Source organism: Hyperoodon ampullatus (genome assembly GCF_949752795.1).
Source record: "Hyperoodon ampullatus genome assembly, chromosome: 2".
Classification (NCBI taxonomy): Eukaryota; Metazoa; Chordata; class Mammalia; order Artiodactyla; family Ziphiidae; genus Hyperoodon; species Hyperoodon ampullatus.
The window spans coordinates 83547845-83572523 of NC_136915.1; the positions used below are offsets into that span (position 1 = coordinate 83547845).

The 24679-nt window shown below is 40.4% G+C and overlaps 1 protein-coding gene across 1 annotated transcript in view; it reads left to right on the top strand.

Annotated features, from left to right (window-relative positions):
- Window positions 1–276: 276 nt before the first annotated feature.
- The window catches only part of FNBP1L (formin binding protein 1 like), a gene marked incomplete at both ends in the record, with an annotated part of 115569 nt that continues 91166 nt past the window's right edge, over window positions 277–24679 (top strand). The window contains 5 exon segments of the mRNA XM_079721356.1: window positions 277–364; window positions 458–554; window positions 1104–1288; window positions 1291–1490; window positions 1493–1558. Of these exon segments, the coding sequence (XP_079577482.1) occupies window positions 277–364; window positions 458–554; window positions 1104–1288; window positions 1291–1490; window positions 1493–1558 (636 nt within the window).

A 24679-nucleotide genomic window follows, 5' to 3' on the forward strand; every position in this document is an offset into this window, starting at 1 on the left:
AAAGAGAAAGTGTTTAGTCAACGCTTAACAGCCTTTTCACTGCATGGCACACGAGCATTTAAATATTGGTGACAACCCACTTGGAAGAGGTATTTGTATGCTGGAGCTGGACTCAGACCTGCAGCAAACAATTTAGCAAGAGTGGTGGCTGTAAGGTCAGGAGGGCTCAGGATATTTGCCTCAAGGCCAAGAGGAAGTACAGCTAGGCAGGGACAAGGATTAAAGCGGAAGAGATTGGGGCACCTGAGCAGGCCCTATAATGGGGGGGAGTTTCGAATGCTGACTACCCGGTTGGGAGAACTTAAGACACAGCTGTCAAGACACACTGAGGAGTACTTTACTACTAGTGACTGGACTGAACTCTGTGTGTATGTATGTGTGTGTGGTGTTTCGGAGACAAGCAATTAATGCTTAAGCATAAGTTAGGGAGTTGTTAAGCGTACTTGATGTCTTATAGCAACAAGTCAAACTTGCCGACTGCAGTTAATGATTACTCAGAGAGGCCGGAAAGTAACTCCACAGAGAAAAAAGGAAATGGTGGACCTGCATCCAAGGTTCTGATATTCTGAGTGAGAGATATCTGAAGTTCGGAAGAGGCTCTTTGCACTACCGGTTAGAAATCTGCCTCCCATCCAACACCTCCACGCACGAGGTGCCCATTCCAGAAAGGGGGCAAGCTCAGTGCTCCTTTCCCTTTAGGTGACAGCTCGGGTCACATTTGTGCATGTCTTTCATCTCCTGTCATGGCAGCATTCCAAATGAATGCCGAAAGATCTGCCTCTTTTTATGATTTCCTGACAGGATTTATAAAATTAAAATGTTTTGTTAAAAACAGAATCAGGGGCAAGTTGCCTTCTCCTTTGACGCTCTACACGTTTCAGTGATTCCCAAGATCACTTTAACCATTAAGACTTTTTTTCTTATAAATAGACTACAACTCTTCACAGTCTAAACCCAAGGATTTGGATGAGGTTTCCTTGTCTGGGTTTCTCCCAAGCGGAGGAGGCAAGAGGCAGGAAGGAGTTGCCTCATTTAAGGGGGCTCAGGGTAGAGAAAGGGCTGTGGGCGACTTTTCCTTCTCTCCCTTTCCTTCTTGGAGGCAGATATTCGAATGACGGCGGCGGTGGGATAGTCCGAGCCAGGAGGTATGGGAAGCAAGAGACCGGACGCGAGGGAAGAGCCGAGAATGGGAAAACTCTTCGGCGAGGAGACCCTACCAACCTCCGCCAGGCGAGCGCAGGTCCGCCCCAATCCCAGGGTGCATCGCGCCCCGCCCCCTCCCCTCTCCGCGTCCCGCCTCCCCGCAGCCCGGGCCCCCTCCCCGCAGGTTTCGGGAGGCGGGGACGCGGCGTCGGCGGCTTTTCCAGTCGCGTCTTTCTCCCTCACTGGGGAAACCGGCGGTGGCGGCACCTTCGGAGGCTGAGCAGCTGAGCCGCGAGCCCGCCAGTGGGAGGTCGGACAGACTGACTGCAGAGCCGACAGACGGACGGACAGCGGGGCCAGCCAGCCGGCTCGAGTCGCCTCAAGTTCCGCCATGAGCTGGGGCACGGAGCTTTGGGTGAGTCCGGGAGAGGGGCGCCCAGCGCGAACCCCGGCCCCGGAGGGGCTTGGGCTGGGCAGGCGCCGCTGGCCGTCGGCGGCAAGAGCGCGTCGGGCCATCCCCGGCGCTGGTGTTGGCGGAGGGTGGAGGTCCCGCTCCTCTTTGTGTGCAGACCCCTCTTCCCTCTCGGCCGGGACTTGAGAGGCTGCTGGTCCGCGCTCCCGCCCTTGCCGCGGCGGTGGGGCTGAGGGCAGAGGCTTGGACGGCTGGGGGAGCGGCCCGCTGCCGCGTCCGCCGCCATCCTCTCCTGTCCCCTCTCTCTCCTCCGCCTTCACTTTCCGGACGCCTGGCTCCGTGCCGGGCCGCGCTTCTCTGCCTTTGTATCTCCCCTCCCGTAGGCGGGGGAGGGGGCCCATTGTCCCGAAGGGGCGCTGTTAGCGGGCGGGGAGGGGGCTCGCCGCGGCCCCTCGCCCTGGCAAGGGTCCCCGGGGCGAGGGCGTCGCCGGGCTGGGGCGACGCGGGGAGCCGCGGGGCACCGCCCGCCTCCCTCGCCCCAGGTAGGGGGAGCCGGGAGGCTTTGTTCCGAGCCCGGCCTCCGGCCAGCCAGGCCCAGCCCACACGCCCATTTCCCTCTCCTTGTCTCCGTTCTCTGACCGGGGTAGCTTCGGGGACTCCGGCTGGGCCACCCCTGGCTGCTGCCTTGGGCCGGGGGGTTGGCTTTTGGGATCTGAATTGAGTGATCGATGGGGAAGCCAATTTTGCCAAAAGGAGCGTACGGCTTCCCGATTGCTTTACTTCCCCTTCCGTTGTCCATTATTCTCACTCCTCCCGCTTTTCTCTCTCTTTCCTCCTTGCTTGTCTTGGGCGCTGAAGGCTCCAGACAATGCCCGGTCTCTGGCCAGGTGCGGGTGGACTGTAATAGGTCGGAGAATTCTCTCGCGACGCCTCCACAGAAGGGTGGAGGTGTGGAGGGCAGTGATTTCTCAGGTGCTGCCGAGGGACGGGGAGCTGGGGGCGCTGTCCCGAGAGCCGCCTCATGTCAGCCACTCCTCTTTTTATCCCACCTGTGCATGTTTTCCGTGCCTTTTGTTAACCAGGATCTCGTGAAATCACTGCAGAGAAAAGAGGAGAAAGAACTTTTTCGTCTCCAGGCATACAGTTAGGGTGGCAGTGACGGCAGATCGGTTAATTGATCAGCCTTCACTGGGCACAGTGCTTTATGTTATTTTTCACATTTTATTCACAGATTGGGAATCTTAGAATTGAAAGAGACTTTAGAGTTCGTCTAGTTGAACACCTCCTTAGCAAGCCCAGGAATCCGCAGCGTTCTGGACAAGTGTTTGCCCAGTCTGTAAACACACCACCCAAGAGAAAATACCTAGGAGCCTCTCCATTACGTTCTTAGATAGCATTAATTGTTCTTGTATTGGGGGGGGATTGTATAGTAAATTATGTGAGCTTTAATCCTTTACTTTGGTTAGATTCTCAGGCATTATTGATCTCTTCCCTTTGATTTAGTACATTCTCTAATTGATTATAGTATTTCCTAATTAAAGGAGATGGATATATTTCATTTTCCATTTTTATAATAAGAAAATATTTTTACATACTTGTATGATCCATGTTTCAGAGGGAGCAAAAATATAAGCAGAATACTTTTAAAAAGTACAAGTAATAAAACAGTGGAGGAATATTATTTAGGTGTAACTCTTAATTTAGATTGGAAAAAATTGCTTTGTATCACACTGTAGAAAAGCAGTTTTAAGGAGGAACAAAATATTTTAGTGAAGACTAAAATGTGATTTTTAAAGCTTTAAAAATTTTTTAATTTAAGAGTATAATACAATCAGAAGCAATTACCCATCTCCTGTAGTTTGGTTATTTACGTTCAGCATTTGAGTAGTTTTTCAGCAATTTAAAAAGGTAAACCATAGAAGAGATGGGAATTTCTGTTCTAACTAAATATTGTTTCGTATCCTTTTGGAAATTATGAAAAATTTTAAAATTAATTTTTCTCGTAAAACTTAATATGTCTCCATGTTTTAAATTTTTTTTAGTGGTTTGAGGATTTGAGGGAAACATTTATTAGGAATTAAATAATGTGGAATCAGCTAATATCAGTTGGATGCTTACACGTTACATAAGTAGAAGTTGGTGTAGAAGACTATTGTTGGGACCAGAAGAGACCTTAGAAAAGTTTGACTAGATTTCCTATTTTTTTTTTACTAATCTCAGTTTTGAAAAAGGATATTGTGTTTCCAGTAGATTGTAACAAACACCTGAACTGTGCTCTTGCCATTGAGGAATTTGAGGTTGGGAAAATTATCTTGAAAATTTGAATTTAGAAACCAGTTCTTATATTATTTTCATGTGTAGGATCACCTTACTGTCCCAGAGTTAGACTTTATTGAGAACATGTTACAAAAAAAATTATGATAAAATGCAGTTATGCACTCAAACTTAAGTTTATTTCTTATAATATTCATTGGCATATATTGCTATCTGTCTTACGTTAAACTTGAGAATAAAGTAAAAAAATTAAAACAACTCTAATAGTGACTCTGGGGGACAGAACTGATAGTGATAGGCTAAATTGGTTGTGTCAGACTTTTGTTTGTGTAGTTGTGAGGGGATATGAATTAACTGGTAATAAATTTGAACTGTGCTTTAAGGGATTTCTTGTGTTCCGAATGAGCATTTAAGCAAGGTAGTGAATATATGCTAGAGACTCAGTTCTGGGTAATATAACGCAAAGAGATGACAGCGTCTTCATTTCTTTAGGATGCGTTGTTTATTGTGTTGATTTCTTTATTACCATAGGAAGAATGGTTGGATTAAGAAGTCTAAATATGAATTAATGATTTTGCAAAGCATAGATTTTGTAATTATTAGCTCTTTTTACAAATAAGGAAATTAGAGATTGGAGAAGTCCTATGTTTAGTCAGTAAGTTTTATTTATTAGGAGATAACCTTTTAGTTTTTTTTAGGAGCCAGTTAAAGTTCAATGGAAAAAAAAATCAGTATGTATGGACTGCGAGTGTATAGATAGGAAAGAAAATGGCTGAGCACATTACATTCAAATCATGGTTTATTAAAAAATTCCCCTCCCTTCCCCCCGCCGGGAAATGAGGGGACTAGTCTGGAAATTAGGAAGTGGGTTCAAATGTCTGACTTAATTTATAGGGAACATATAAACCTTTTTTATGCCTTAGTTTCCTGGTTGTGATTTTTGGTCCTTAGTTTTCAGAGTGTATAATTTAAAAGCCATTGTTATTTTCATCATAGTTTTTAGCTAGGTGCATTTGACAAAGCTCATGATATCTTTTTGGAAGAAACTGAAAAGTGTGCATTGCATGATAGATTCAGTGGATTCTTTATTTTACACTCCTAGTCTTAACCCTTTAATTTAATGCTTCTTTATCTTTTTTCTCTATATAGCACTTCTGTTTTAACACTTATATTGTAAATGTACTAGACTTTTTGAGTCCTTGAGTGTAGGGACTGGGTTAATCTTTTTGTTTTCTCTAATACAGTGCCTGTTGCTGATCATACATGTTTCGCCCAATTGTATTAGTAGTTCATTTCATTACCCAGAGTATTGATTACTGATTAATAATTGCATCCTTGAGGAAGTTTTTATGGTTCTGAAGGCCTTCGTAGGTGATGATAAATTAGTGGTCTAGTTAACAATTCAAGGTCTTAGCAATTTGAAGCCAAAATGATGAAGTTTTAGTATTTCGGTTAATAATTTTCACAGATTGGGGAAGAACTGACCTCTAAAGGTAGTTGTTGTGAGTTTACCTGATAGGCTGATGATGTGACTGCCACAATAGCCGATGAAATGGTAACTCAACTTGCCATGGTGATCATTTTGAAATGTTTAGAAATATCGAATCACTGTGTTGTGTAACAGGAACTAACAGTGTTGTAGGTCAGTTATACTTCAAAAACAAGCTCATGGCGAGATTAGATTTGTCGTGGGGGGAGGGTAGGGATGAGGGGGAAATGGATGAAGGCAGCCCAAAGGTATAAACTTACAGTTATAAGTAAGTACTGGGGATGTAATGTACAAGGTGGTAAATACAGTTAACACTGCTGTATGTTATATATGGAAGTTGTTAAGAGAGTGAATCCTAAGAATTCTCATTCCAAAGGAAAAAAATTTTTTTTAGTTCTTTAATTTTGTATCTGTATGAGATGATGGATATTCACTGAACTTATTGTGGCAATCATTTTATGATGCATGTAAGTCAAATCATTGTGCTGTACCTTAAACTTATACAGTGCTACATGCCAGTTATATCTCAATAAAACTGTAGGGGGAAAAAAACCCCAAATAGCTGATGAAATCTTAGGCCACATGTAGATTTTTCTAGAACAAAGGAATTTGGTCCCATTGTAGTCTATAGTGGTTAGACCAAATCTTAGTTTTACTTAAGATTTTTTTAGAAGGTGCTTATCTAGAGGAGGTTGACAAAGAGAACTCCTTATCATGTGAGCTGTATTTTTTTTCAAAGGCCATGAAAGTAGTGTAGGAATTTGGTTTAAAAAATGAAATAATTATTGAGTGTCTATTATGGGGAAGCACTGTGTGATGTGTGGTAAGATTTATTAAGGCTTATAATGTCAGACCTGCTGTGAAAAAACTTAGAGTCATTTTGAGGTGATATTACTTTCCTAACTCTAGAATATTCCCCTAAATTGATATCACTGTTCAGAATATCCTTTGTTGACCAGTTCCTTCCCACCCTTTCCCTCCAGAGTACACATTCTGGATATCATCTTTCTTATGGGACTACCACTGTATATTTATTTATTATATATTCAAATCTTTGGAAAATAGTAATGGTATAAATATTTATATCTTACATCCCTTCTTTTTGGGTAGAAATTATTGTGTTTAACACTGTATTACAGATATTGTTGTTACTAGTTAAGGAGGGTGACAGGCAATCAAGACACCCATTTATGCCACCATTCTGCCCTGACAATAATAAGGTGGAAGCTGGAGAGCTGCCTGTAATCAGTATCTCCTCTTCATTGCTAATTCTTTAAACCACTCATTTCTACTCGCCTTCCCTGCCTTTTATCTTAAAAAATGCACTCTCTTCTTCCCCCAATCTATAAAATACAGGTTTGGCTAGAAACTTAAAAGCCTGTTCTGCCTACTTTTCCTTATCAGCTCCTGTTTGCAGGCAGGAAATAGGACAAGAGAATAATAATGGTTTGTAATTATGGAACATCTTCTGTGTGTACCTACAAGTGGTATCTTATTTAATAATCTTCAACTTTAAGCATTTTCATCTCAATAGCAAAAAAACAAAAAATTCTTTTTTTGGGAACATAGTCATGTGCGTATTAAAAACTAGTAGGAAAATATTATGTAAAGGTTTTTTTTTTTTAGGAAGCAAAACCTTTTTCCATATATTAGCAATTTTTTCTTAAGTTTTTTTTTTTTTTTTTTTTGCGGTACGTGGGCCTCTCACTGTTGTGGCCTCTCCCGTTGCGGGGCACAGGCTCCGGACGCGCAGGCTCAGCGGCCGTAGCTTACAGGCCCAGCCGCTCCCGGCATGCGGGATCCTCCCGCACCAGGGCACGAACCCGTGTCCCCTGCATCGGCAGGCGGACTCTCAACCACTGCGCCACCAGGGAAGCCCTTTCTTAAGTTCTTGATCGAGAACTGATCATCAGACTTTTAACAATACCTTGTGAAATATGTGAAATATTAGTATATATTTGTTACATGTTGAAAAAACATAAATGTATAGAATCAGATTTTCCTATTTTTGGCACACCATTATTTTGTTGTTTCTAGAGCGTAAAGTCATCTGTTTTATTCCTTTTGTGTCCCTGTCGTATTCCTAATTTGTAGAAAAGGAATAGGCATATAATAAGCAGTGAAATATTTGTTGAATGAGGGAATCAATGAATTGTTAGAACTCTATCATCAAACTATGTTTTGAAAACCTAAGGTTATTTTAATGTTTTTTCCCCCAACATGTATGTCTCATACCTTTGTTTAATCTTAGGGGTCCTTTTCATAATCTGAAATTTAATTACTTCTGTCTTTTCATATGAAACTTTTCTCAATTTACTTAAGTCTTGAGTTCTCATCTCAAATTATTTGAGTACAAATGATTATCTTATTTATAGCCTATTTTATGGCCCTTTGGATTCTAACAATGAAAACAGTGTTGTTATATGCTTTGACATTAGGGTTGTCATGTATGAATGATATAAATGTAAATGGTTTGAGACTTAATGAATTGGGAAAACATAAAAGATTGATTTTTCAGAGAGTACAAAAGTTACGGTGATTCTGAGAGATTTTTGAAAAATGTTACAGATGAACCGGTTTGCAGGGCAGAAGTTGAGACACAGATGTAGAGAACAAAAGTATGGACACCAAGGGGGGAAAACAGCAATGGGGTGGGGATGGTGGTGTGATGAATTGGGCAATTGGGATCGACATGTATACACTGATGTGTATAAAATTGATGACTAATAAGAACCTGCAGTATAAAAAAACAAACAAAAAAACAACTAATACTAAACTTTCTTTGGATTATTTGTATGGAAATATGTTAATATAAATGTTTCAGACATTACATGAAATTTCTAAAAATCTTATATGTTCTGTATAATGTTATAAGTCATAATTTTAGTTATTACTTTAAAATGTATATCTCAGAAATAACTAAAAAAACGTAAATAAAAAATAAATTAAAATGTTCATGGTGGCTAGTTAAGATTTTTTTTCCATTATAAAAATTAAAAAAATCAAAGTCATTGAAACTGCTATGGTAAATAGCAACCATTACTTTTGAATCATCTTCTAGACATAGACCATGAACTAAATTAACATCCTTTACTATTTGCGAAAGCTGAATATAATTAATATTTGTTAACTTTTTTAATTTGAAAATTTTCTTATTTCATCTTCATTTTAAATAAAAGCTTCATTAAATTATAACATTCATACATTAAAGTGTACAGTTTTTATATGTACGTTATGATTTGAAAAAATAAAATAAAGGCACTCATTCATGTCACTCCCAACCAAGAGCAAGATACGGAAGTCTCACTTATGCCATCCCCGGTAAATATCCCCCAAAGGCAATCAATCACTATTCTGACTTGCATTGCCATTGATTAGTTTTGTAGGTTTTTTTAACCTCACAAAAATGATAATATGGTATGTACTTCATCTGACTTCTTCCATTTAATATGATCTCTTTGAGAATCATCCTTCTCTGGTTAGTTTGTAGTGTTTCATTGTATATGTAGGATTTGTATTTTCTTCTGCCATGTGCCTGGGGTCACTCCTAGTCTGGGACCACCTTAAACCAAGTTCAGGGCTTGAAATTCCCTCGTGTGGTTGTTGGATTTTGTTTTTGTCCCCATAGCTCTTGCAATGTTATCAAAACAAATCCAAAATATCCTCAGGGCAAAAATAGGTGGTATGTGCTTTTTGCCCTTTCTGGATTCTCATTTTTACTTCACTTGTGACTTTGTAATTCCTTATTGTCTTGGCTTGTTTTTTGGTGCTTTAAAATTTTTGGAATATATTTTATCCGTATTTTAAAGTTCTTATCCAGTGGAATAGTGATAGTTGATCCAAATAACCTAGCCTGACACTACTGGAAACTGGAAATTCTTACATTGAGATTTTCGTTTTTGCTATTATATTTTTAATTTCAAAGAGCTGCTTTTTGTTTGTTTTCTGAACGTACTTTTTTTTTTTTCCTTTGGCCATGCTGTGCAGCTTGTGGGATCTCAGTTCCCTGACCAGGGATTGAACCTGGGCCACGGCAGTGAAAGCACTGAATCCTAGCCACTAGACCACCAGGGAGCTCGCCTGAATGTACTTTTTTTTTAATCATTAAATTATTATATAATTAGACAGTAAATATGGTCTATTTTTGCTTCTTTCCAATAGAATAAATACATTTGATCACTTTTTTTTTATACAGCAGGTTCTTATTAGTCATCAGTTTTATACACATCAGTGTATACATGTCAATCCCAATCACCCAAATCACCCCCCCACCCCCCCGCGGCTTTCCCTCCTTGGTGTCCATACGTTTGTTTTCTACATCTGTGTCTCAATTTCTGCCCTGCAAACCGGTTCATCTGTACCATTTTTCTAGGTTCCACATATATGCGTTAATATACGATATTTGTTTTTCTCTTTCTGACTTACTTCACTCTGTATGACAGTCTCTAGATCCATCCACGTCTCAACAAATGACCCAATTTCGTTCCTTTTTATGGCCGAGTAATATTCCATTGTATATATGTACCACATCTTCTTTATCCATTCATCTGTCCATGGGCATTTAGGTTGCTTCCATGACCTGGCTATTGTGAATAGTGCTGCAGTGAACATTGGGGTGCATGTGTCTTTCTGAATTGTAGTTTTCTCTGGGTATATGCCCAGTAGTGGGATTGCTAGATCATATGGTAATTCTATTTTTAGTTTTTAAAGGAATCTCCATACTGTTCTCCATAGTGGCTGTATCAATTTACATTCCCACCAACAGGGCAAGAGGGTTCCCTTTTCTCCACACCCTCTCCAGCATTTGTTGTTTGTAGATTTTCTGATGAAGACCATTCTAACTGGTGTGAGGTGATAACTCATTGTACTTTTGATTTACATTTCTCAAATAATTAGTGATGTTGAGCAGCTTTTCATGTGCTTTTGGCCATCTGTATGTCTTCTTTGGAGAAATGTCTATTTAGGTCTTCTGCCCATTTTTGGATTGGGTTGTTTGTTTTTTGAATATTGAGCTGAATGTGCTGTTTATATATTTTGGAGATTAATCCTTTGTCCATTGATTGGTTTGCAAATATTTTCTCCCATTCTGAGTGTTGTCTTTTCGTCTTGTTTATGATTTCCTTTGCTGTGCAAAGGCTTTGAAGTTTCATTAGGTCCCATATGTTTATTTTTGTTTTTATTTCCATTTCTCTAGGAAGTGGGTCAAAAAGGATCTTGCTGTGATTTATGTCAGAGTGTTCTTCCTATGTTTTCCTTTAAGAATTTTATAGTGTCTGGTCTTACATTTAGGTCTCTAATCCATTTTGAGTTGATTTTTGTGTATGGTGTTAGGGAGTGTTCTAATTTTATTCTTTTAAATGCAGCTGTCCAGTTTTCCCAGCACCACTTATTGAAGAGACTGTCTTTCCTCCATTGTATATCTTTGCCTCCTTTGTCATAGATTAGTTGACCATAGGTGCATGTTTTTACCTCTGGGCTTTCTGTCTTGTTCCACTGATCTATGTTTCTGTTTCTGTGCCAGTACCATATTGTCTTGATTACTATAGCTTTGTAGTATAGTCTGAAGTCAGGGAGTCTGATTCCTCCAGCTCAGTTTTTTCCCCTCAAGACTGCTTTGGCTATTCGGGGTCTTTTGTGTCTCCGTACAAATTTTAAGATTTTTTGTTTTAGTTCTGTAAAAAACGCCATTGGTAATTTGATAGGGATTGCATTGAATCTGTAGATTGCTTTGGGTAGTATAGTCATTTCACAATATTGATTCTTCCAATGCAAGAACATGGTATATCTCTCCATATGTTGGTATCATCTTTAATTTCTTTCATCAGTGTTTTATAGTTATCTGCATACAGGTCATCTCCCTATGTAGGTTTATTCCGAGGTATTTTATTCTTTTTGTTGCAGTGGTAAATGGGAGTGTTTGCTTAATTTCTCTTTCAGATTTTTCATCATTAGTGTATGGGAAAGCAAGAGATTTCTGTGCATTCATTTTGTATCCTGCTAGTTTACCAAATTCATTGATTAACGTTAGTAGTTTTCTGGTAGCATCTTTAGAATTCTCTAAGTATAGTGTCATGTTATCTACAGATAGTGACAGCTTTACTTCTTCTTTTCTGATTTGGATTCCTTTCATTTCTTTTTCTTCTCTGATTACCGTGGCTAGGACTTCCAAAACTATGTTGAATAATAGTGGTGAGAGTGGGCAACCTTGTCTTGTTCCTGATCTTGGTGCAAATGGTTTCAGTTTTTCACCATTGAGGACGATGTTGGCTGTGGGTTTGTCATATATGGCCTTTATTATGTTGAGGAAAGTTCCCTCTATGCTTTCTGGAGGGTTTTTCTCATAAATTGGTGTTGAATTTTGTCGAAAGCTTTCTCTGCATCTATTGAGATGATCATATGGTTTTTCTCCTTCAGTTTGCTAATATGGTGTATCACATTGATTGATTTGTGTGTATTGAAGAATCCTTGTATTCCTGGGATATACCCCACTTGATCATGGTGTATGATCATTTTAATGTGTTATTGGATTCTGTTTGCTAGTATTTTGTTGAGGATTTTTGCATCTATCTTCACCAGTGATATTGGCCTGTCGTTTTCTTTCTTTGTAACGTCTTTGTCTGGTTTTGGTATCAGGGTGATGGTTGCCTCATAGAATGAGTTTGGGAGTGTTCCTCGCTCTGCTAAATTTTGGAAGAGTTTGAGAAGGATAGGTGTTAGCTCTTTTCTCAGTGTTTGATAGAATTCATCTGTGAATCCATATGGTCCTGGGCTTTTGTTTATTGGAAGATTTTTTCATCACAGTTTTAATTAAAGTGCTTTTGACTGGTCTGTTCATATTTTCTATTTCTTCCTGTTTCTGTCTTGGAAGGTTGTGCATTTCTAAGAATTTGTCCATTTCTTCCAGGTTGTCAATTTTATTGGCATATAGTTGCTTGTAGTAATCTCTCATGATCCTTTGTATTTCTGCAGTGTCAGTTGTTACCTCCCCTTTTTCATTTCCAATTCTATTGATTTGAGTCTTCTCCCTTTTTTTTCTTGATGAGTCTGGCTAATGGTTTATCAATTTTGTTTATCTTCTCAAAGAACCAGCTTTTAGTTTTTAGTTTTTTGGTTTTTTTTTTGGCGGTTCACGGGCCTCCCACTGCTGTGGCCTCTCCCGTTGTGGAGCACAGGCTCCAGACGCGCAGGCTCAGCGGCCAGGGCTCACGGGCCCAGCCGCTCCACGGCACGTGGGATCCTCCCGAACTGGGGCACAAACCCGTGTCCCCTGCATTAGCAGGCAGACTCTCAACCACCGTGCCACCAGGGAAACTCCAGCTTTTAGTTTTATTGATCTTTGCTATCGTTTCCTTAATTTCTTTTTCATTTATTTCTGATCTGATCTTTATGATTTCTTTCCTTCTGCTAACTTTGGATTTTTTTTGTTCTTCTTTCTCTGATTGCTTTAGGTGTAAGGTTAGGTTGTTTATTTGAGATGTTTCTTGTTTCTTAAGGTAGGATTATATTGCTGTAAAGTTCCCTCTTAGAATTGCTTTTGCTGCATCCCGTAGGTTTTGAGTCGTCGTGTTTTCATTGTCATTTGTTTCTAGGTATTTTTTGATTTCCTCTTTGATTTCTTCAGTGATCTCTTAGTTATTAAGTAGAGTATTGTTTAGCCTCCATGTGTGTTTTTATTTTTTACAGATTTTTTTCCTGTAATTGATATCTAGTCTCATAGCGTTGTGGTTGGAAAAGATACTTGATATGATTTCAATTTTCTTAAATTTACCAAGGCTTGATTTGTGACCCAAGATATGATCTCTCCTGGAGAATGTTCCCTGAGCACTTGAGAAGAATGTGTGTTCTGTTGTTTTTGGATGGAATGTCCTGTAAATATCAATTAAGTCCATCTTGTTTAATGTATCATTTAAAGCTTTTGTTTCCTTATTTGCTTTTATTTTGGATGAGCTGTCCATTGGTGAAAGTGGGGTGTTAAAGTCCCCTATTATGATTGTGTTACTGTCGATTTCCCCTTTTATGGCTGTTAGTATTTGCCTTGTGTCTTCAGGTGCTCCTATGTTGGGTGCATAAATATTTACAATTGTTATATCTTCTTCTTGGATTGACCCCTTGATCATTATGTAGTGTCCTTCTTTGTCTCTTGTAATAGTCTTTTTTTTAAAGTCTGTTTTATCTGATATGAGAATTGCTACTCCAGCTTTCATTTGATTTCCATTTACATGGAATATGTTTTCCATCCCCTCACTTTCAGTCTGTATGTGTCCCTAGATCTGTGATGGGTCTCTGGTAGACAGCATTATGTACGGGTCTTGTTTTTGTATGCTTTCTGTCAGTCTGTGTCTTTTGGTTGGAGCATTTAATCCGTTTACGTTTAAGGTAGTTATCGATATATATGTTCCTATTCCCATTTTCTTAATTGTTTTGGGTTTGTTATTGTAGGTCTTTTCCTTCTCTTGTGTTTCTTGCCTAGAGAAGTTCCTTTAGCATTTGTTGTAAAGCTGGTTTGGTGGTGCTGAACTCTCTCAGCTTTTGCTTGTCTGTAAAGGTTTTAATTTCTCCATCAAATCTGAATGAGATCCTTTCTGGGTAGAGTAATCTTGGTTGTAGGTATTCTCCTTCATCACTTTAAATATATCCTGCCACTCTCTTCTGGCTTGCAGAATTTCTGCTGAACGACCAGCTGTTAACGTTATGGGGATTCCCTTTTGTGTTATTTGTTGTTTTTCCCTTGCTGCTTTAATAGTTTTTCTTTGTATTTAATTTTTGATAGGTTGATAAATATACATCTTGGCGTATTTCTCCTTGGATTTATCCTGTATGGGACTCTCTGTTCTTCCTGGACTTGATTAACTATTTCCTTTCCCATATTAGGGAAGTTTTCAACTATAATCTCTTCAAATATTTTCTCAGTCCCTTTCTTCTTCTCTTCTTCTGGGAGCACTATAATTTGAATGTTCGTGCATTTAATGTTGTCCCAGAGGCCTCTGAGACTGTCCTCAGCTCTTTTCATTCTTTTTTCTTTATTCTGCTCTGCAGTAGTTATTTCCAGTATTGTATCTTCCAGGTCACTTATCCGTTCTTCTTTCTCAGTTATTCTGCTACTGATCCCTTCTAGAGGATTTTTTATTTCATTTATTGTGTTGTTCATCACTGTTTGTTTGCTCTTTAGTTTTTTTTTTTTTTTTTTTTTTTTTGCGATACGTGTGCCTCTCACTGTTGTGGCCTCTCCCATTGTGGCGCACAGGCTCCAGACGCGCAGGCTCAGCGGCCATGGCTCACGGGCCCATTCGCTCCGTGGCATGTGGAACCGGGGCACGAACCCGTGTCCCCTGCATCGGCAGGCGGACTCTCAACCACTGCGCCACCAGGGAATCCCTGCTCTTTAGTTCTTTTAGGTCCTTGTTAAACGTTTCTTGTATTTTCTCCATTTTCTTTCCAAGATTTTGGATCATCTTTACTATCATTATTCTGAATTCTTTTTCAGGTAGACTGCCTATTTCCTGTTCATTTGTTAGGTCTGGTGGGTTTTTGCCTTGCTTCTTCATCTGCTGTGTGTTTCTCTGTCTTCTCATTTTGCCTAACTTACTGTGTTTGGGGTCTTTTTTTCGCAGGCTGCAGTTTCGTAGTTCCCATTCTTTTTGATGTCTGTCCCCAGTGGCTAAGGTTGGTTCAGTGGTTTGTGTAGGCTTCCTGCTGGAGGGTATTAGTGCCTGTGTTCTGGTGGATGAGGGTGGATCTTGTATTTCTGGTGGGAAGGTCCATGAGTGGTGGTGTGTTTTGGGGTGTCTCTGGCCTTATTATGATTTTACGCAGCCTCTTTGTTAATGGATGTGTTTGTGTTCATGTTTTGCCAGTTTGTTTGGTATAGGGTGTCCAGCGCTGTAGCTTGCTGGTCGTTGAGTGGAGCTGCATCTTGGCGTGAGATGGAGATCTCTGGGAGATTTTCGCTGTTTGATATTACGTGGAGCTGTGAGGTCTCTTGTCGACCAGTGTCCTGAACTTGGCTCTCCCACCTCAGAGGCACAGCCCTGACACCTGGCTGGATCACCAAGAGCCTGTCATCCACACGGCTCATAATAAAAGGCAGAAAAAAAAGAAGGAAAGAAGAAGATAAGATAAAATAATAAAATAGTTATTAAAATAAAAAATAATTAAAATTTTTTTTAAAGAAATAATTAAAAAAAGAAAGAAAGAAGAGAGCAACCAAACCAGAAAAGAAATCCACCAATGTTAACAAGTGCTATAAACTACTAAAAAAAACAAACCAAACCAAAACAAAACAAAATGCACAGACAGAACGCTAGGGCAAATGTTAAAAGCAAAGCTATACAGACAAAATCTCACACAGAAGCATACACATACACACTCAGAAAAAGAAAGGGAAAAAAAATACGTCGTTGCTCCCAAAGTCCACCTCCTCAATTTGGGATGATTCGTTTTCTGTTCAGGTATTCCACAGATATCAAGTTGATTGTGGAGATTTAATCCGCTGCTTCTGAGGCTGCCGGGAGAAATTTCTCTTTCTCTTCTTTGTTTGCACAGCTCCTGGGGTTCACCTTTGGATTTGGACCTGCCTCTGTGTGTAGGTCGCCTGAGGGCGCCTGTTCTGGGCTCAGACAGGACGGGGTTAAAGGAGCAGCTGATTCGGGGGCTCTGGCTCACTCAGGCCTGGGGGAGGGAGGGGTACGGATGTGGGGTGAGCCTGCAGCGGCAGAGGCCAGCGTGACGTTGCAGCAGCCTGAGGCGCACCGTGTGTTCTCCCAGGGAAGTTGTCCCTGGATCTCGGGACCCTGGCAGTGGCGGGCTGCACAGGCTCCCACGAGGGGAGGTGTGGACAGTGACCTGTGCTTGCACACAGGTTTCTTGGTGGCTGCAGCAGCTGCCTTAGCGTCTCATGCCCGTCTCTGGGGTCCGCGTTGATAGCCGCGGCTCATGCCCGTCTCTGGAGCTCCTTTAAGCGGCGCTCTTAAACTCCTCTTCTTGTGCACCAGGAAACAAAGAGGGAAGGAAAAGTCTCTTGCCTCTTCGGCAGCTCTAGACTTTTTTCCGGATTCCCTCCCTGCTAGCTGTGGTGCACTAGCCCGCTTCAGGCTGTGTTCACGCAGCCAACCCCGTCCTCTCCCTGGGATCTGATTGAAGACCGAGCCTCAGCTCCCAGGCCCACCCCACCCCCGGCGGGTGAGCAGACAAGCCTCCCAGGCTGGTGAGTGCTGGTCGGCACCGATCCTCTCTGCGGGAATCTCTCCACTTTGCCCTCCGCACCCCTGTTGCTACGCTCTCCTCCGCGGCTCTGAGGCTTCCCCCCTCTCTGCCACCCACAGTCTCCGCCCGTGAAGGGGCTTCGTAGTGTTTGGAAACTTTTCCTCCTTCACAGCTCCCCGCCACTGGTGCAGGTTCCATCCCTATCCTTTTGTCTCTGTTTTTTCTTTTTTCTTTGGCCCTACCCAGGTACGTGGGGAGTTTCTTACCTTTTGGGAGGTCTGAGGTCTTCTGCCAGCGTTCAGTAGGTGTTCTGTAGGAGTTGTTCCACATGTGGATGTATTTCTGATGTATTTGTGGGGAGGAAGGTGATCTCCAGGTCTTACTCTTCCGCCATCTTGAAGCTCCCTACCATGCATGACTTTTTTTTTTTTTTTTGGCGGTACGCATGCCTCTCACTGTTGTGGCCTGTCCCGTTGCGGAGCACAGGCTCCGGACGTACAGGCTCAGCGGCCACGGCTCACGGGCCCAGCCGCTCCACGGCATGTGGGATCTTCCCGGACCGGGACATGAACCCATGTCCCCTGCATCGGTAGGCGGACTCTCAACCACTGCGCCACCAGGGAAGCCCCCATGCATGACTTTTTGAATTTTGAATTTTATTACAGAATTTAGTTAATGTCCATAACTAAGACATTTCGGCTTTTCTACAATTCTGTTCGAAGAAGAGTAATGGCAATATTCTTTTTTAGTGATGCAAGTCTACAGATGCTGCACTGGCCCTTATTTACTCATTGTATTGTAGATAGACTGTTAGTTGTTCTGTTAGTGAAAGCCACGTCTTTGTTTTCTATTTCTTAGTATTTTGACTCTATTCTAGATTGAGAAACTAGTTTTTTTGTATCTATCCTAATTGTTTCCGGGTTAAGTTTATCTCTTTCTACATTGAACTTCTGATAGTCCAGAGGTTATTGATTTATTTTGTGGACTTTTTACTCTGTATTGAACAACAGCAACAATAATTCTTATTTCAGCCAGCTGTTCATAATTTGGCCAGTTTGGCTTGGAGATTCTGATTCATTAAGTTCTGGGGGTGATGCATGGTCAGCCATCTGGAGTTCTGTAAGACTTTGTCGGTGATTGTGGTTCTTACCCAGGGGTGAGAAACATTGCTGTTAACTAGCAGTCCTTAACCATTAGGAGCATTTCGGGAATTTAAAGGCAGTAAGCAAAACAAACTCCCAAGCCCTAGTCTAACCTCCTGTATCAGAATCTGGGAATTAAGCCCAGTAGTTTGTATTTTTGAAAAACACCCTAGGTGATTCTGATAATACCAGGATTTGAGAACCATTGCTTTACATGATCTAAAATCTTTGTTTATGTTAAGCCAGGACGTTAGGAGACTCCTTTTACTTGGATTGCATCATATTCCCTTACTACTCCCATTATATTGCTTTTAGCAGTATTACTATGAATAATTGAATGATTATTGAATACTTAGTATATTTGAGGCAGTGTTTCTTACTTTTGGGGGCTCAGAGAGGTTAAGTGTCCTGTCTAAAACTACTTCATAGTAAGTGGCAGAACTAGGGTATGAATTCTGGTATTTGTATTCAGAACCTTCATTCTTTGCCATGAATATTACACTGATTACCTTTATCGAACTGTTTGGTTGAGAAGCCAGCCATCAGTGTATGTGCAAAGAGGTTATTTTCTGAAGGTGCTAATAATTTGCCAGTTTACCATAAGGACTTTGTCTAGAATATTGTTCACTGTGTTGTAATGTGTCCTCTGTGAGACTCATGGGAGAAATTTCAAGCTTTTTTATTGTATAGAAATTGTTTCCTATGACTATTTTGCATTTCCCATTTTGAACTTGCCGCTAGAAAACTTATATGCAGATTTCTGGTTCACTGTCAGCAAGTGTATAGGGTTTTTTGTTTGCATTCTGTTTACAAGTTCATTCTTATTATCATCTTAAATTTCTGTCTCCATTTTTTTCATCTCTTTTAAAATTATTTTATCTTACTGTGTTATTTTTATAAGTCATTTTAAAGGAAAGTGTTAAGAAGTACTAAATTAATAAGTGATTTCAAGCCATTTTATATAATTCTGGCCAAATGTCTTTTTGAAAGAGTTGAATTTGGGGAAGGGAGGAACTTAGAATTTGGAACATATCTGTGTGCCAGGCATTCTGGTAGATATTGTTTTATTTTCATGCCAGCTCTATGAAGTAAGTGGTGGTATTCCCATTTTATAGAAGTTGAAACTAATAAGAAAGGTTAACCTTGTCATGCAAAGCTAAAGGTTTGTGTGACTCCAAAGCCCTTTTTTTTTTAAGTGCTTGTAATGGATCTAATTTACCCAACAACTTCTAAATACTGAGGGTCATTCATACATTCAACAAACATTTGTTGATGACCTAACGGTGTAAGTCATTTTCAGCTTAGCATATCTTTGAATGGACATTGTATCAGGGCCCTGGTAGGAAACAGCGCACTTGAAAGGGTTACATGGGAGAGTTTAATAAAGATATTAGTATTTATAAAGGTGTGAGCCTGGTCAGTGTAATCACGGTGGATGGTGCATTACCCTGGAGTTAGTAACAGTTGGGAGCTGTTATTACTTAGGTCTTAATGGGCAAGGAGAAGGAATAGTTACTAGACCCTTAACAGGAGCTGTAAGTTAAGGCTGCCTGATAGGATCTCTGGCCTTCAGTAGAGGAACATAGGAAATTTGTACTTACCTGGCAGGAAGAGAGTTGGAGGAATAAAAACCTTAACCTTATTTTCATCCTGCTTGTGCTTCCTATTGACTGAACCCAAGGAGAAGTTGGAGGGCAAGGGAACCCATTGATGCAGTCAACTGGGTCCATAGAAATATGAAAGGTAGAGTGTGGTTCTGGAGGGGGAAATAGTGAGGAACACAGACATGGTCACTGCTCTGAAGGAGTGTGTACCATCCAGCAGGGAAGATAGGTATTGAGCAAATTGTTACAAATGTGATGAGTGCTAAGTACAGAGTACTGTGGAAATGTATAATAGATGTACCTAGTCTGACGAGTCAGAGGGCTTCTCTGTGGAATGTACTTCACACATCCTGTTTCTTTTAAAACAATTCAAAAACCAAACAGATTCCTGGTACCCTCTTCCAGAGATTCTGATTTACTAAGTCTGTGGTGGGGTTGTGGAGTATGTTTTTTTGAAAGAAATCTTACCCAGGTGATTCTGTCAGTTATTTTTTAGAGTTACTGAGAGACCAGTTTGCCTGGGGCTTAGAGGTTTGGGCAGAGAGTGGTGTGAGACGAAGGTAGAAAGGTGATGGGCAGAGCCTTGAAGGCAATTCTTAAAAATTTTGGACCTTATTCTTAGATAGTAGGTAGACATTGGGGATTTTTTCCCCCAAGCTACCTTGCTAACTCTGTGTCTAGCTTCTTTTTCCTCTCTCCACAGCACTCTCATTCCCACACTTGGCTTTTTTCTTTGATACCTGAACCTCTGATTCCTCAGAAGGAAATAGATATTAAGGAGACTGAAGAAATAAAGTTAAAAGTAGTGAGAACAGTAGCACTGCTCTCTTTTGAGCCCTAGAATAGTAATTGCGTTCTAAAGCTTGTTAATTTCCAGTGGAGGCTAGAGCTGCAGCCATTTTGGGTTTTCTCAAGTGAGCAGAATGTTAAATGACCTCTACCTATTTAAAATTTTTCTTGGTATCTATAATCACGATACATATTAAAACCGAAAAACTATAACATTTGCAAAATAATACCTGCCATCAGGTGAGATTAAATGAAATGTATAAAGCACTCAGGGACTTCCCTGGTGGTGCAGTGGTTGAGAGTCCGCCTGCCGATGCAGGGGACACGGGTTCGTGCCCCGGTCCGGGAAGATCCCACATGCCGTGGAGCAACTAAGCCCATGCACCATAACTACTGAGCCTGTGCTCTAGAGCCCATGAGTCACAATTACTGAGCCCGCGTGCCACAACTACTGAAACCCACACGCCTAGAGCCCATGCTCCACAACAAGAGAAGCCACCGCAATGAGAAGCCTGCATACCACAACAAAGAGTAGCCCCTGCTAGCCACAACTAGAGAAAAGCCTGCGCACAGCAACGAAGACCCAACACAGCCAAAAAAAAAAAAAAAAAAGAGCCGGCCACACAATGCCTGGCACAGGTGTCAGTTATTATTCATTTATTTAATTGAACAAATGATTGAGTGTTGAGCTAAGCACATAATGTGAGCAAAAACAGGCATGGTGGAAAGGATAGCTGTTAGGCAAATAGTCACCCAAAGCAGTAAGTACTATGACTGAAAGGAGCAACATTCTTTAAAGTGATAGTGACATAAAAACCTAACCTAGCACTAGGGAGGGTCTCCCTGTGGAAGAGATGTTGACAGAGATCTGAAAAATGATTAGGATCTAATAGGCAACAAGTGTATGTAAGAGAGCGGAAGGGTGAGTTCAGATAGAGGCTGTAGCTGTGCAAAGGCCCTCAAACATCAGAACGTGTGGCCCTTTTCTCAAAGGGAAAAACAAAACAAAACAAAAACCTTCCAGAATGGCTAGAACAATAAAATACAAATAAAGATGTGGTTGAGGTTGATGAGGTAGACTGCCATTCACAGAGCACTTACATTGTTAGTTCATTTAATCCTTATAATCATTTAAGAATCACATGTTGTCCATTCTACAGATGAGGAAACTGAGGCAGAGAGGTTAGGTGGTTTGTCAAAGGTGACACAGATAATAAATGGCAGAGTCTAGATTTGAATCCAGGTAGCTTGGCTCCAGAATCAGTGCTCTTAACAATTGTACTGTATTGTCTGACATGGTAACTTTTTGCATTTTGAAAAGATCACTGTAGCTACAATTGAAAAATGAATTAGAGGATGACTAGAAACTTGAAGAGACCAGTTAAGAAACTACTAAAGTATTCCAAGAAAGATAATTGTAGCTTGGTGTAGCGTGATGATAGGGAAAATGCAGAGAAGTAGGTGGTTTACTATTATACAAAGTGAGTGTGTCCTGGGTGAATAAATGAAAAATTAGCGGAAAAGTGAGTCTGAAACACATGTATAAATATGGCAATATGCTGCCTTACTATATGTTTTGTTTATTTATTTATTTTTTTTGTGGTATGCGGGCCTCTCACTGTTGTGGCCTCTCCCGTTGCGGAGCACAGGCTCTGGACGTGCAGGCTCAGTGGCCATGGCTCACGGGCCCAGCCGCTCCACGGCATGTGGGATCTTCCCGGACCGGGGCACGAATGCGTGTCCCCTGCATCGGTAGGCAATCTCTCAACCACTGCGCCACCAGGGAAGCACTAATTGCTGAATTATCTATTGGAATAAAAATTGTGAGGCAGATAAAACCCGTTTAGATTTACTTATGTTACTACCAACCAAGATTTGTATCTTAAAAACGTGAAAAGATGTTGATCTACAAAATAATAGGTTGTATGTATTCATTCTGTAAACTTCTTGATTTACTTGAAACTATAAAGCTCTTCTTGTTCTTATTAGACCTTTAAGTACTCTTTTTTTAAAAAAAAGATTTATTATTTAGTTTGGTTGCTTTGGGTCTTAGTTGCTGTGCTCGTGGGCTTTCTCTAGTTGCAGCGAGTGGGGGCTGCTCTTCGTTGCAGTGTGCAGGCTTCTCCTTGCAGTGGCTTCTCGTTGTGGAGCACGGACTGTAGGCACATAGGCTTTAGTAGTCGTGGCTTGCGGGCTCTAGAGCACAGGCTCAGTAGTGTGGCGCACGGGCTTAGTTGCTCCGTGGCATGTGGGATCTTCCCGGCCCAGGGCTCGAACCTGTGTCCCTTGCATTGGCAGGCGGATTCTTAACCACTGTGCTGCCAGGGAAGCCCTAAACCTTTAAATACTCTTAACACAAAAATAAATTACGGTACAAAGCTATTATTGCTTCTAAGATATGGGAGTAAAGGAAAAATGCTCTAAATGTAAATATAAGTGAATTTAAAGGAAGAGATAACTCATTGTAAAATTGAGAATCATAGGCTTCCTGAACAATAAAGGCAGATGGGCAGAAAAGAAATACTTTGGTCTAGTTTGAAAAATCCTAATTTCTGTTTCAGACGGCCATATGCACCCATATCCTGCATTAATGCATTTTGTGGTTAAAACATTTTTATCCTAGAAAGCTGGAAGGTGTAATAAGACATTAACATCTATTTTTAATATTCTACCTTTTGTTTCTTTATTCTAATCCTTTCTGTAATTCTAAGTACCATATAGACACAGACTTCCTAATTATTTAATTGTGAGAAACTTTATTTTTTAAAATGCCTGTCTGTAACACACTCAAATTCACTTTGGTTCTAGAATAAGCAAACTGTATGAATTAAGAATCCTTTCATTTAGGGATAAGCAGGGAAGTGATAGATGGGGGATATAAAATAGAATCTGAGGGAAGGGGACGGTGGCATCAGTCTGACAAGGATGTGAAGGCTGAGTACAGTCAGGAAGATATCTAGGTGGGGAGTAGTGGCAGTAACAAAGGGAGATTGGTTACATATTAGGGATTATTTAAATGAGTAAATAAATATATTAAGGATAAAGGGAGCCAGGTTTTTCACTTTGCAGAAGGGAATTAGAAATATTGAAAGGGTGTTGGTGGTGTTAGATTGGAATTGGAGGTAATTGGCGTGAACTCGAGGTTTTCAATATACTAGATAGATAAAGAGGTAAATGTGTGTATATGTCTGTCTGTATCTGTCTACCTATGTGTATGTGTGTGTACATGTATTCAAGGTCTGTTCATTGAGAGGGCCTTGGAGTAGTGATACACCTATAGCAATCAATGAAATTCAACTCTTGGCTTCTGAATATCTTTCTCCACTAAAAGGAACCAGAGTTCCTTGGAGAAATAGCTCTTTCCAGGGCTGGGACAGGGAAGGTAAAAGACGAGCCTGAAGTATCTTGTGTTAGAAAGTGGGGAAGTGTTCAAAGAATGATGAGGATATGTCAAAAACAGATGTCAGCTTAAAGGGGCTCCCACTGACCAAATATGGGACAATTTGAACATCAAAATAAATAATGATGGTTATGAATGATAGTCCATGGAGTAAAATAGGAACCCATGAGTTCATGCTGATATAAATAAATAAATGAATAAATTGAAAGTTTGATGAGGAAAAAATATTTCATAGTTTCAAAGTTAATTGCAAAGGTAAAAAAGTAACTTTATACAGGAAAGCCCTGGCATTTATCCCCTTAATCAAGTGATCAGTTAGCATCACAAGTAATAGGACGAATTAAAGTCATTTGCCACCTGATTGGATGCAATGAGAAGCATACTCCATCATTTCCAGCCAAAGATGCATAATTTGAATCACAGGGAAAGATTAGACAAACTCAAATCAATGGTCATTCAATAAAATAACTGGCTCAGAACCTTCAAAAGTGTCAAAGTCATGATAAGGGAAGACTGAGGAACTGTTGTAGATAGAAGGAGACTAAAGGAACGTGACAATAATTGTAACATCGTTCTAGCCTTGATCCTATTGTTGTAAAGGACATAGTTGGACCAGCTGAGAAAACTTGAATAGGGTCTGAGAGTTAGGTGGTAGTATTGTATCAGTGTTAATTTTCTGATTTTAATGGTTACATTTTTGTTATGTAGGACAATGTTCTTGTTTGTAGAAAATACACAACAAAGCATTTGGGGGTGAGAAGAAGTAAGTGGGAAGTGTGAGAAGTAGAAACAGCAAGTACACAAAACAATTTTTTGGAAGAATTGCTAAGAAAGGAAGCAGAGTAATGGAGCTATATGAGGGCATGAAGTAAGGGACTTTCTTGGTTTTTGTCTTTTTTTTTTTTTAACGTGGATGATATTACAGGATATATTATATGTTTGGGAATGAGAAAGATGTAGAGGAAAGAGAAAATGATGATACAGGAGAGGGTATAATTTCAGAAGCAATGTACTTGAGAAATGGCATGGAATCAGTGCACAAATGAAAGAATTGATCTTAGGAGCAGGGACCAGTGGAACAGAGAAGGCAGAGTACAGGCTGATAGTTTAATGATGCAAAGATGAGGTAATTATCTATAGTTATCTATAATTATATACCTATAATTATAGGTAATTATCAATTTTCCCAGTGAAAAAATGGAGTCTAGATTAACAGCTGAGAAT